This window comes from Poecile atricapillus, chromosome 1 (genome assembly GCF_030490865.1).
Source record: "Poecile atricapillus isolate bPoeAtr1 chromosome 1, bPoeAtr1.hap1, whole genome shotgun sequence".
Classification (NCBI taxonomy): domain Eukaryota; kingdom Metazoa; phylum Chordata; class Aves; order Passeriformes; family Paridae; genus Poecile; species Poecile atricapillus.
Window position 1 is genome coordinate 92,873,349 of NC_081249.1, and position 12,732 is coordinate 92,886,080.

Consider the following 12,732-nt stretch of genomic DNA (forward strand, 5'->3'; position numbering starts at 1 on the left):
CCTCTCAAGCTGGAAGGATCTTTCTACAAATGAGTCTGTAGTTCTACAAGCACTTGCTGTGATAGCAACCAGTAATTAAGGATACAAACCATCTGCATTACTAATTCTTTTATTCTGCTTGGTCATACTGATTAAAAAAAAGAAGCATTTTTAGACTACTATTTTCCTCCTGTCCAGCCTTCGGATTTAGTCTATAAAAGGCGAAAATTTCTGAAAAGTCTGAGCACAAAATCTCTTCATCCAGTCAAACAAGCTTTTTTTTTTCTTTCAAAAGTGATAACACAGTTCTCTACCCATGCAGCACAGAAGAAGATGAACTTCACAACTTGTTTTAAGCTGGTGCAGGTCAGCATAGCTCTTCTGACAGTGGTGGTGATATGTCAGCTTACAGCAATTGAGAACCTGGTCCCTGACCTCTAAATTGCCCACACCAAGGGGATCAATTGTGAAACCAGATCAATTGCATAGTAGCAAGGTTACAAATTGGTGAAAATCAGCTCTTGTTCTTGTACAGGAGAGAGTTCTGTTACAGCTCAGTGACCACGCTTAGAGAGAGGTACTGTGCATGCATGTTATCATTCGCAGTTATGGCCAAGCTGAGTGCTCTCCATGCAGTTAATTCTTCTACCTAATGAGGTCCTAACTTCAGACAAAGCTTGGTCTTGTTGCAGTACATGTCTGGATGTTAGCCTTGGCTCTAAACTGGCTCTTTTTTTCAGCATCAAAAGCCAGTTTAATTTTTAGACTTGCAAAGTATTCATAGGAACCATATATGTATTTTTCTCAAACTGCAGAATTTTTCCCTATAGTAAGTGCTTCATAAGTTTGATTTCCCAGCTCTCTCCTATCCCTGCTTTTTCTCCCTTTCTTCTATGTCTCCCTGTATCTCAGGGACCAAAGGAGAATGGAACATAACTGCTTAATTGCAGTGGGAATTATGCATGCCCTTGCACATCAGAGCAGAAATGTGTGCATGTAGGAGCTGTAGGTATGGGAACGAAGAGAGGACAGAGAGATCACGGCTGTCTTTCCATGGTCCCTTAATCTTCCTCACCATGTTGTGAAACCCCTTTGGCTCTTCCTCGTTCCTGTCCATAACTCCTCTGCCAATGAGACAAAATTGCATTTTCTCTTCATGGCTGAGAAGCTTTGAGCAGGCTCTGCTGCATTGTGCAGCAGTGTATCTTGACTAAATGCGCTATAGCTCACAAAACATCATACGTTTTCGCTCACTGTTGCAGATATCCCAAATAAAGTCCCTATGTGCCTGGACTCTGCTGGCACAGCCATTGCAGAGTCCCCTTAAAATTATTGTGTCAGTCATGATATGGTCTGGAGACTTGTGTAAGCAGTTTGCTTTTTTTGGTATTTTTCAGAAATGCCTTTTCCCTGATTTCAGCAATATTTGGGATCAAGTCACCAGTTTTGGTGTGGCTGATAGTGAAAGAAAGTCAAGTGAGAACAGTTCCATTTTGTGGCTGTTTGTAGCATGAGCTGACGAGCCTCACTTCAGTCCTAGAGGGCAGCCATCCACATCATACAGATGGTTGTCGCAGTTGGCATTGAGCAAAGTGCGTGGATCGCTCTTTGCATTTAGCCACCTCAAATGCAGAAAAAATCCCACTCCTATTTGTGGACAGAGTCCATGCTTTCAGTGTCTCTTGGCTCTCCATGAAAAGCAGATGGCACTTGAGGCTTTCACAGTGTCAGTCCCTGAGTATCTGAAAATCTGAGCTGCCACAGGTAGGCAGAGGTGACCTGAGTACCCAGGGCAGCTCAGCATGGCATGTCTGAACATATCTCCTGCACATCCAGGACCAGTGTGGAGGCTCTCTCCTTTAGCCAGCCTTGGTGTCCACATTGTGATGTCTTCAGCCCATTCCCCTCAAAGACAGGAAAGCACGAATAGCCAGGCTGCCTCAGCTCATGCTGTTTTCCTTCCAGCTTGGTTCACAAACGAATCCCACATCCATAGTGAGGAAACACAGATACGTTCCTGAACCTGCCATCCAAACATTTCTGTCTCTGTCTGGGCCTTACAGTCTGTGCTCATTAAAGTGTTTTGCTCTGGGTCCTGTTCCCTTTAAACAGGGTTTAAGTGTTTTGCATTGGAGGGGAGTGATGTACCTGTGGGGCTGGGCTCATGCTGCTCTGTCCATTCCTGAACTGCGTAGCGACAAAATCTGGTCAGTCAGGCTCTTCCTGCCAGTCCTGCCCCTACCAAGAGTACTGATAAATGGCATTAAAAGGCTGCGGTGTGGATTTGCGGTGTCCATGCTCTGACTGTTTACCTGAATTTTTCCTCAAGTTCTCAGAAGGTAGGAAAGTTGGGAGCCAGACCTGCTGTTTCATTATCTTCTTCCAGCAGGGGGAGATGGGTCTAGAGAGTTATTTCTTCTGGGAACACATAAAAAAACAACATTATTTATTTTACTCATGAGATGCTCTCCTAGGATTTGTGTTATTCCTGCTTGTTTGGCCTTTTCACACCTATGCAACCCCTTCCTTTTGCTTCTGTAGACTTCTAAAAGCAAATAAGGCCTATTAGCTTTAGGGGTTTTTTTGTTTTAGTTTTCACAAGGTTCACAAGACTCTCAAGGGAATTTCTTTCTCATCTCTGTGTTTATTATTATTATTATTATTAAATAGTTATGCCACAGTAGTTCTAATGAGGATTGTATAAATGTGTAAGAAGATGAAATCATCCCATGTACTGCTACATCAGCAGAGAGGGGCCTCTGAGTCCTCTGTGATGCACCTCTCCTGGTAGGGAGGCATGGCCACATGCACTCCCACCTGGAATCAGGATCTTACTGGAGCCTCCAGACAGGATTCCTTCCTTCTCCCTCTCTGAAACCCCCTCTGTCATTCTCTGTATAAAACATATTGGTGCCACTTTCTATGAACTATATTTAACTAAGCATTAAATTTAGATTTAACTGGATAGTTATTGCCTCCTAAGTAAATACTCTGAGATAAGGAAATATTTAGTGAGCTCTAGCAGTTGGGTGGCAGATGCTTCTTGCATTGCATAATAGTTAATCTTCAACAAATATGTTTTCCTTACTCCATGGGCATTTAATTAACATACAATAGCTCTTATTAAATGTAGATGAAACGTATTTGGGAGACCCTTGTAGAAAGGATCCATGCAACACTGCCTTGCGAGAGGGGTGCTTTTCTTTCATTGGTAACTTCATATGAGACTGGGTCTTTTAGCTGTACTCTAGGTCTGTCTGGGGAGTGCAGAGGTTTCCCCTTGGTGATGCCCTTCTCCTGGCATGCCAGCAACCTGATGCATCTCTGTGCTTTGCACTCTCCATCCTAGAGTGATGGTTACTAATCAGCAATCGGGTGTCAGCAGCGTGGTCTTCTCCAGAGCAATATCCTTGTGGAGTGGCATCTCTCTCTGCAGTAGTTTGGGTACATCCAGCATGTGGATTAACCCCTTTAGCTCCTCATTCCTCTCCCCCTCTGGTCCTATCCATGCCAAGTCTACTGCAGAGGAAATGTCTGACTCGCCTCACTCCTTGGCTCGAATACAAAGCAGTCATATCTTCTTGCTGCTGCATGCGTGGCACTGGAGCAGCAGTGTCATGACCTTAGTCCCTAATTTGTGGGCTTTTAACACTTGCAGGGATTGTTTAAGTACTCAGACAGTGCGGTCTTTCCATACCAAGGCTGCAGGGGCCAGTTTCTAAGAGTTCAGAAAGCAACTGGATGTATTCCTGGAAGAAGAAAATCATTCAAGTACCATTAGCTACAAAGGCAGTGCCACTGGCTGGGGACATGCCTTAGCCATAAATCACTAGAAATAGATAAGTGCCCTGGGGCAGTACCACTGCATGCTTGCCTTGTGCTTGAGAGCTTCACCAGGCATTGGCTTTAGGCTGCTTGGAGACAAGAGGAAGGGTTAGAGGGTCCTTTGATCTGGTCCCACATGGCCATTTCTATGACAGTGACAATCCTTATGTCTCTCTAGTTTGAGCGCACTGTATCCCACAAGGCTGCAGGAGCAGAGTTGAAGCAGGCTACGTACAAGACCTGTTTTTCCTTTACTGCACACACATGTACCAGCGCTGTGACCACACAGGACAGCAATTCTCGGCCGAGTAACCCCATGGCTTTTCTTGCACCTGATTCTCTGGACCCCTCTTAAACCTCCTCTTCCCTCTTTGCTTCCCAGTCCCAGCCCCGCCGTGCTTTGGTCGCAGAAGGGTTACATTAGCGAAGCATCCCTAGGAGCAGTTCTGATCCCTCCCGCAGGCAGACATCGGGCTGGTGGAATGGCAGGCAGGCATCAGCAATAAAACATACGGCTTATTCCCTTCCATTAATTTAATCTCCCTTCTCTTTGCGGCGGCGGTGGGCTGCGGGAGCGTTCCCGGTGGGCAGCGCTGCTGCCGGCGGGCGCGGGGCTCAGCTGCGGGCTCTGGCAGCACAGGCCGAGCATTCACACCGCGGGCAGCTCAATGCCGGCATTGTCTCCGCTCCGTCGCTCTAGGCTGGGAAAGGAGGTGGGGGGCGGGAAGGGCTGAGTGGAGAGAGGTGGGAGGGAGGGATGTACAACTGGTTATCTGGCGAGAGGAAAGTCTGAGAGGGGAAGAAGCGAGGTTTGAGGCTGCAGAGGCAGTTGCCAAGGATGCTGCTCTGTAAATCAGCTAGCGTGCGGCTTCAGGCCGCTAAGCCAAGTTGTTTGCACTTTTGGCCACAGACCCTCTTTCCTCACTATTTCATCTTGAGAATATTGGCCGTACCTTCCTCCGTCCTCTGTGCCCTACTCCCTGTGCCTCCCTCCCGCTCAGCAGCTCCCGGCTGCTCCTGCCTGCTCTCCGCTTCCCGCTCCAGTTCCCCGCTCCCCTTCTCCTCCTTTCCCCAGCCCCCTCTTCCTCTCCCATCCTCTTCCCTCTCTGCCTCTCCCTCCTCCCCTCTCCTTCAGGGCTTCCCCCCTCTGCCTTGCAGCCCTCCTGCCTTTCCAAGCCCCCTCTCGCTGCTGCAGTGCCCCGCTCCCGTCCCCGGCCGCCGTTCCGTGTGTCCCCGGGCAGCCCCGGTCCCCGGCGCGGGGTCCCCGGGCGGCTGCGCCCTCCGAGAGGGATGGGGAGGGATGGGGAGGGATGGGGAGCACGGCCCGCGGCTCCTCCGCGCCCGCCGCCGCCGCTGTGGTGCCGAGCTGCCGTCTCACGAGTAAGGCTCCCTCCTCCCTCTCTCCCTCTCTCCTCCTCCTCCTCCTCCTCCCTCCCTCGCTCCGCCTGGGAAAGTGGGTTAGGAGGGAGCGCGGGGCTGGAGGCTGCACAACCACAGGACTATCCCCTCCCGCATCCCGGCGACACAGGATTCCTCTTGTTCCTTTTCCCTTTTTTTTTTTTTTCCCCACCTCTCTTCATCACTCTAAACGGGTCGATTTAATTGTTATTATTTCGTAGTTATTTTGCTACCTGACTTTTACATCTTGCTTCTTTTTTTCTTTTTTATTTGAAAGCTCTGCTAAGACTTTTTTTTTTTTTTTTTTTTTTTTAAAGCCTTAAAGGAAAAAATAAAGGCAAGGAAGGGAAAGAAGCCAGCAAGAGACTGAAAAGAGCAAGAGAAAGTGGCAGCTGAGAAGGACTGTGAAATCACCTCCCCTTTCTCAGGCTGTCGATCAGAGCGAGAGTTGTACATTATTATTATTGTTTTTCTTTCTACGTCTATCTGTCCACATACACAGGCAGAGAAAGAGACAAGTACTGACAGTGAAACTCGACGAGACCAGCCATGGTAGCAAGGGCTCAGCCTGATCGGAAACAATTACCGCTGGTCCTACTGAGATTGCTTTGCCTTCTCCCTACAGGGCTGCCAGTCCGCAGCGTGGATTTTACCCGAGGTACCGATAACATCACCGTGAGGCAAGGGGACACAGCCATCCTCAGGTAGGGCATTTTGCCAACTTTTTCTCTTCTATGTGTGCATCTATATTGCCATATATGCAACGTGTTCGTGTGACGTGATACAGATTTGTGTGTGTATGTCTCTGTGAGAGTGTGTGTTATTTTACCTCTCAAACTGCAGTAGCAGCAGCTGCTACAAACAGGCTCTGCGTTTGTGTTTGTGCTTTAATGTGAAAAAATTGCAAAGCTTTTGAACACTTCTTGCCACACTATCCTCTGTGTAGTGCTCTGGATCGAAAGAATTTCAGTGGGGAAAGATCTGTTTGTGTTAGCGAGCTCTTGTGAGCGTACACTTTCCACCAGCCCTGCAGTATCAATAGAGGCATCGAAAAGGGATCCAGCTGTGCTTGCCAGATGTTCCATTGATCTTCCCATGCTTCTTTTTGTACATATGCAAAAACTTTACCCCTGGTGCTGCCAGAACTCTCAGGCAAGTTCTTTTGGGAAACTCTTGTCTTTTAATTTTATTTATTTATTTTTCTGCCCTGTCAGGAGGGAATATGGATACAATAGCTGAAAAGGCTATTGAAAAAATGGTGTAGCAGCTCTGACATTTATGAAGATTATATCTTGGTGTGTTGGCTGTTTTGCAGGGCTAAATAAATGGGTGTATGCTGTGCCTGTGTGCCTGGTTGTGATGAGGATGTCTGCACATGAAACCTTGCTTACTGGCAGTATTGAGGGTTACATTTCTGGTTTCATTGTGTATTTTTTCCAAAGGTACTTCTGATACTACTTGGGCTTTCAGTTAGGAGCGTCCCAAATAGCTAAACTGCAGTAGTCTTTTTCCTGTACATTTCTTTATTTCAAATTCTGCCTCACTCAACTTACCTGCAGTAACTCCCCTACTGAAGGAAAATTCTGCATGTGTGAGTGTGAACACTGTGTGTTATGGCTGTAAAACTACTGGGTGTCATTTAAAATAAGTCTGTGATATGTATCAGGAGCTGATAGTGCACAAACCCTGAAGCATCAAGGGAGCAATGCCCTAGTAAGCTAACAGCAGCAGCAAAGTTTTCTTTCTCTTTCTGTGAAATAAATCCTGCTGGATGTCACCAAACGCTCTGCTATGCCATCCCCTGTGTCCTGCATCCCTCCCATTTAATGATAGAGGGAAGAAGGATGCTGGAAGAGGGATGTGTGTGTGTGTGTGTGTGTGTGTGTGCGCGCGCGTACGCATATCGCTTCGGTCGCCTCCCATGTCCTCGGTTGTTTTGATCCTGGAATATCCATTCAGCAGCTTCCATTCCCCAGCTCTCCAGACTTGTTAACTTGAATGTAAGATTTATCCACACAGAGTAATAGGATTTACAGAGTAATTCATCTGCCTTGCATATGCAGTGGAAGCGGTTTAGATTTGACATGGTAAACACCTAACAAGGGGTGTTGCCTCTGACTCCAGCTTCTCTACTCTCTCTTCCACTCACTACCAATTCATATATCCCATTAACCCTTTTCTAGCAGGACTCCTAGCTGACTTATCTCATTTTTAAAGGCAAATTGCTTCCATCAATCATTTATTTTGGAGGGGCTTCTCAGACAGATGTTTGCCAGCATATGTTTGGTACATGCAGCAGCAGACAAGTCATTAAGCTCACTTGCCCAGACAGGGGTCACTAGATTTCTATTTCCCACTTAACCCTGGAGCTTTTCAGTTTATCTAGATGCTGTGTGCTAAAGCTGCATTTGCAGCCGAGAGGGCTAAGCGGATGGTGGAGATGGTGCCTGCAAGTGCAGCGTGTAAAGCATTCCCTCATCAGCAAGCTCCACGGGGCTGCCTGGGAGAGTGGTTTCAGTGATTGCGTGTGGCTTGCCAGTGTTATGTCAGGCACTAAAATAAAACACCTGAGTGAAGTGATCCAGCTGTGTCAGCCAGATGTGTGCCAAGTGACACAGTCTGCAGGAGCAGCACACCACCCGGCCATGTAAATGCTTGCCCCGGGCAATACTGTGTTCCTGGCAGGCTGCATTTCTGTCAGAAGTGACTGTGGCCACTGCACACGCTGCATCTTTTTCCTTCAGCTGCCTTCAGAAGCTCTTTGAGCAGGTCTGGCCAGCTGTATGCTTTTCACGTTTCCTAGGAAGGGCAGCTGTCTCTTCTCCCTTTCCCTGGGACCAGACCCAGGTTTCTGGGATATTTCAGTTCCTGCTTCAGACAAGAAGCAGAAACCAGGCTATACTGGGAGACAGACTGCCACATGAAGCTGGAAGGTGTGAGATTTCCCTGTGTCCCATGGACTTTAGGTGCTGCAGGGTAACATTTCATGTCCTCAGTTATAAAGCAAAGGTTTGTTTGCTAGCTTCCCCCTCGCCGTTTTGTCGACCCTCCAAAACATAACTCACTTTAAGACAGCCTTGTTTTGAAAAACTCCCAGTGCCTCACTCTCCCTGTCTATAGATCCACTATGACAACAGAAGGAAAAGAGCTAGATGGGATAAAAACCAAAACAACTCCATTAGATGATCTATACTAATGATGTTCAAAGCAGAACTTTATGTCCACAGAGAGATAGGTAAGAGTTTTCTACACATGGATCATATCACCTATCTTTGCTAAACATCTGCTTCAGAAGGGGTGTGCAGCATCAGTTTACCAGTGCCCAGCAGTTCCTGTAGCTTGAAGGGAAATGAAAATGTAGGAGGGAGAAAAAATTATATGCAGTTGGAGAAAAATAAAAGCAGTATACATAGTGATAAGATAACTGAAAACATGTTGTTCCTGTAAATTGTGATGCAAATCAGCAGGGACAGGATATTCTAAATGAGTCCTTCTCTTTGGGGCCTTCTACATTTGTATATAGGGTTACACTTGTAGGTGGAAGAATGAGTGGGTGGATTGATCTACAAAGTGAAGAAAAATAGTTTATTATAAGCCCTAATGTTCCTAAAGGAAGCCAGTCCTCTGAAGCTTCATCTGCAGCTTGTTACTCAGAATAGAATTATTCTGAAAAGTTTGGAGATGATTTTTTAAAGCTATAGCATTTAAAATATTCCCTCAGTATGGGACTATTAAAAAATGTCCCTAACTCTAAACTGGCTCATCTCCTAAATGATCTGGCAGCAGATTTGATTCATTTCTTGGCCTTGCTGAAGGTTGATGACTCTTAGCAAGTATTTGGCATGGGAAAGTTAGGGAATTGCAGAGAGAATAAAAATAGCTCATGGTAGACTATCTGCAAGGAAAAGGGTAATGGTCTGCTCCTTAGAGCAAGGCAGAAAAGAGAGGAGGGGTCTGAGAGCTGCAACAGGTGAAAAGGGCTGAGCAGAGTTGCTGGTGTTTGTCCAGCTGCAAAGAAAGAGAGTAGGATGTTTCAAAGATGACACTGTGTATTGGTGAGCCTGTCAGGTTTAACTTAGAATGAACTTAAAATGAAGCTTAAGGTTTCATTTTTTTAACTCTGTCTTCAGCAAGTGAAGAAGGACACCGATCCTTATTTTGAGTATTGAGAGGGAATTTTGGCTACAGTTCCTGCTGATGTCTTGCTTTCAGGATTACAATCATGAGGTTGTCAGGTTTTGTATGCAACTTCCCTGCTTGGTGTTAGGAAAAGAAGAAAAAAATATACAAAGAAGAAATGCAAAACATATCCCCCAAACTAATTAGAATAGGAAAAGGAAAACAATCCCCAACCCCAGATCTTCTTGCTGTTTACCTGCCTTCAGCATCCTTTCCTACCTCATTTGCTCTCCACATGCTGGGTGAACAAAGGGAGTACAAAACACCCAGTGCTCTGTAACACACTTTGAGCCTGAGGAGGGGATGAGGAATACGAGGATGCTAAGTTGGCTAAGCTGGGGCATGTGCAGTAATGAAGGGGAGCTGCTGCAAGCTGAAGGAAGTGAGCTGTGGCTCTCTGTTGTGTTTGTCCCTCTGGATGGTCTAAAAGCAAAAATGGCAGTAGGGAGTCCATGCTGTAGGATCAGGTCCCTGTACAGCATGTTGGGGAAAGATCAGCTGCCTCAGGCACCACCACAGCAGCTCACCTCAAAGTGGCTTCAAAGAACTCATCTGTGGGTGTCAGCAGGACTTGCAAAGTCCTGGCACAAGTGCAGATTCAGCCTTTAAGAACTCCTGAAATGGAACTCATCACCAGCTGGAACCAAAATGGGTCACATCTCCATTCCAATCTGTTCCGTTATACCAGCACAAATCCACTAAAGCCCAAGGGCAGAGCCAGAAATATTCCATTTGTCTTTGGGGCACATTCCCAGGGACTGGTAATAAAGAGGTACAAGTGACTCATACAGGGCATAAGCTTCTGAGCACTGCTCAGATGATGTTCAGCCTTTGGAGAACTGGGATCTCGCCAAGGCCTGAATTTGACTCATTGCTCCTGAGTTTTTCCAAGCATCAACTTTTCATCAAGAATTAAAACAATCTGATGCTGACATACAGATGAAAACCAACATTTGACTGAGTGTGCATTTTTCATTTTTACCAGGTATTTTAAAATAATGTGAAGTTTCAGGCTGATAGCACATTTAGGAACATCCATCCTAATGGGTACTTAGTTTCTTCAAGTTGCATGTGTCAAAGGATGGGCTGGAATCAAATTACCAGGAGTAATGACAGTGCTGCTGGCATAATCCTGCAATATAAGCAATTTATGCAAACTCTGTTCTTGGCCTCCCAGTATTTTGCTGGTATGTTACACGTGGAGCTGTGCTAGAGGACAAAGGCACCTCAGGCAAAATAGCAACACAACGTCACAACAAAGTTTATGCCCTACACCGTCATTTTAAAAGAAAAGTAAACACTTTTCAGATTTTACTTATAATTAGCATACAATTTATAACAGGGAGCACTGAGCTGAGCCCTTTGCTAGAAATGAGAATAGGCATGTTCAAACATATAATGCCACATAATAATACAGTCTTGGCAGTAAAATTGTAACCTTGATTATTAGTGGTATTGTTGTGGCACGTAGAGGCCACCACTAAGTTGAGGCACCCTTTGTGTTAAGTGGCACGTGAGCAGAGAGTGAGAGCTGCCCTCCTCTGCAGGGCAGGCAGGCTATTAGCTGGGATGGAGCCAGGCTGGGGGTGGGCAGGAGGTGAGGGGACTCGCCCAGGGTTGCTGGCAGGGTTCAGGCACACCCAGCCTAGTGACCTATCCATTAGCCTGGGTTGCCTTTTGGCTCAGCCACACAACAACCCAGCAAATGTGACAAATGAGGATTCCCTAGTACGTCCTCATCCACACTGGTGTTGACTGAAAGTCCCAAATGCTTTCCTCTCTCTCTGGTCTGTACAAAACCTTCATTATCAGTTCTAGCGTCCATGTGTCGAGACAGGGTAAGTCAGGATCTGTGCTGATTCTTTCCTTCAAAGGAAAAATAAAAATGCATAAATGTAGTAACAGATGATGTGGCAAAACTTCCAGCTCTGGCAGCACATGGTGCTATTTATATGAATGCACACATGAATCCATACATATGTGAGTGCGTGTGCATATGATAAAGAAAGTTGCAATATGTGTATGGTCAAAGGCTGGCAATCATCTTGTCTCCTTATACACATGCATTATTTTTATATGGTGTGCCTAGAGGTAAGGGGGCCCTTTGTGAGAAAGTGTTTCCTGCAAGGTGGGACTAACCCATCACAAGGAAAAGTGGAATGGAAATTAGAAAAGGAAAGACTTTCTTTGGTGAAATGATGTATGTTTGATAACACTGTACGTATATTTTTTCATTCAGAAAGATGGAGAGACAATATTGAACTGTATGGCTTTAACCTCCTCCCCTGAGTCTGCACACACACTTCAGTTTGCAACTAAGTACCATATGTTTTCCTACTCAGTTGGCATTATAATTTATATAGTATTATGTGCTACCTGAAGTGTCTCGGAGTCGGTACCTCTTCCACTCCCCTCCCCAGCAGGTCACGAGGAAAGACCTATTCTTAAAAAAGCTCATACTTACTGGAATTTGCCATCTCATAACTGCAAGTTTTCAAAATATATGTTACACATACCTACCCTTTATATCCAGACCCACAGGCATCTGATTCTGACAGATCTACGGGGCCACAGCTTGCTGCTGATGCAGCGGCAGGGCTTCAACAGGCTCACTGTGAGGCTGAATATAGCCATTTTCATTGAAGTTACCTAGTTTTGTTGTCCATCAAAATTCACTCTGGTTTGTGTGAACTTGTGCTCTGCTGGAGTAAGTGCAATGGAGGGCACGGAGGTGAAGTCAGGAATTTACTGAGTTTTCTTTTACTGTTCTCTTGCTGAAGAAAAAACGAATGTGATTTTTAGCTGAATCTGACACCAAAGCATTTGCTTCAGGCTTTGAGCACATCTAACGTGCCTGGTTTTATGGTAAGTAATGGGAACTAATAATGATGAGTTTCACCTCTGCCTAGAAAACAGCTATTTCAAAATAATCTGAACTGCCAGTCTCCTCTGTGCTAATGTATTTCTGCAGATTTTTATTAGGAGCAACTTGGTTGTGTGGAAGAGGCCGGCTATGATCCTAGAGTTCTCCCACTGTGCTCAGCCCCGTGCAAAGAGAGGAGAAATAGCACAGCTGCAGCTCTATTGATTTCATTGGGGTTGGGCTTCCTTGGCCCCAGATAACTCGATGGAAATGAGCCCACTCACATTGGGCTGGCATTCAGCAGATACTTTGCAATAGCACATCTGTACAAAGTTTGGGAGGTGTGTGCTTGTGTGTGCCTGTGTGCAAGAGTGTGTTTCCCTATATTTGCCTCCATTTAAAAGTGAAAAGTGTTTTCTTGTGTGTGGTTGGACAAATGTTCATATACTTTGTAAAGTTGCCACACTTGCAACTGGGAGGCAGCACTG

At 45.8% G+C, this 12,732-nt stretch overlaps 1 protein-coding gene across 2 annotated transcripts in view; it reads left to right on the forward strand.

The window, feature by feature from the left end:
- LSAMP (limbic system associated membrane protein) overlaps nucleotides 1–12,732 on the forward strand; it is a 794,347-nt gene that overhangs the window by 491,445 nt on the left and 290,170 nt on the right. Inside the window, exon 2 of one of the 2 annotated variants that reach the window (XM_058854971.1) lies at nucleotides 5,828–5,906. In XM_058854971.1, coding sequence (XP_058710954.1) covers nucleotides 5,828–5,906 — 79 coding nt within the window. Of the gene's footprint in view, nucleotides 1–5,318; nucleotides 5,907–12,732 lie in introns of those variants that run through there. The other variant, XM_058854961.1, reaches the window with a different exon arrangement.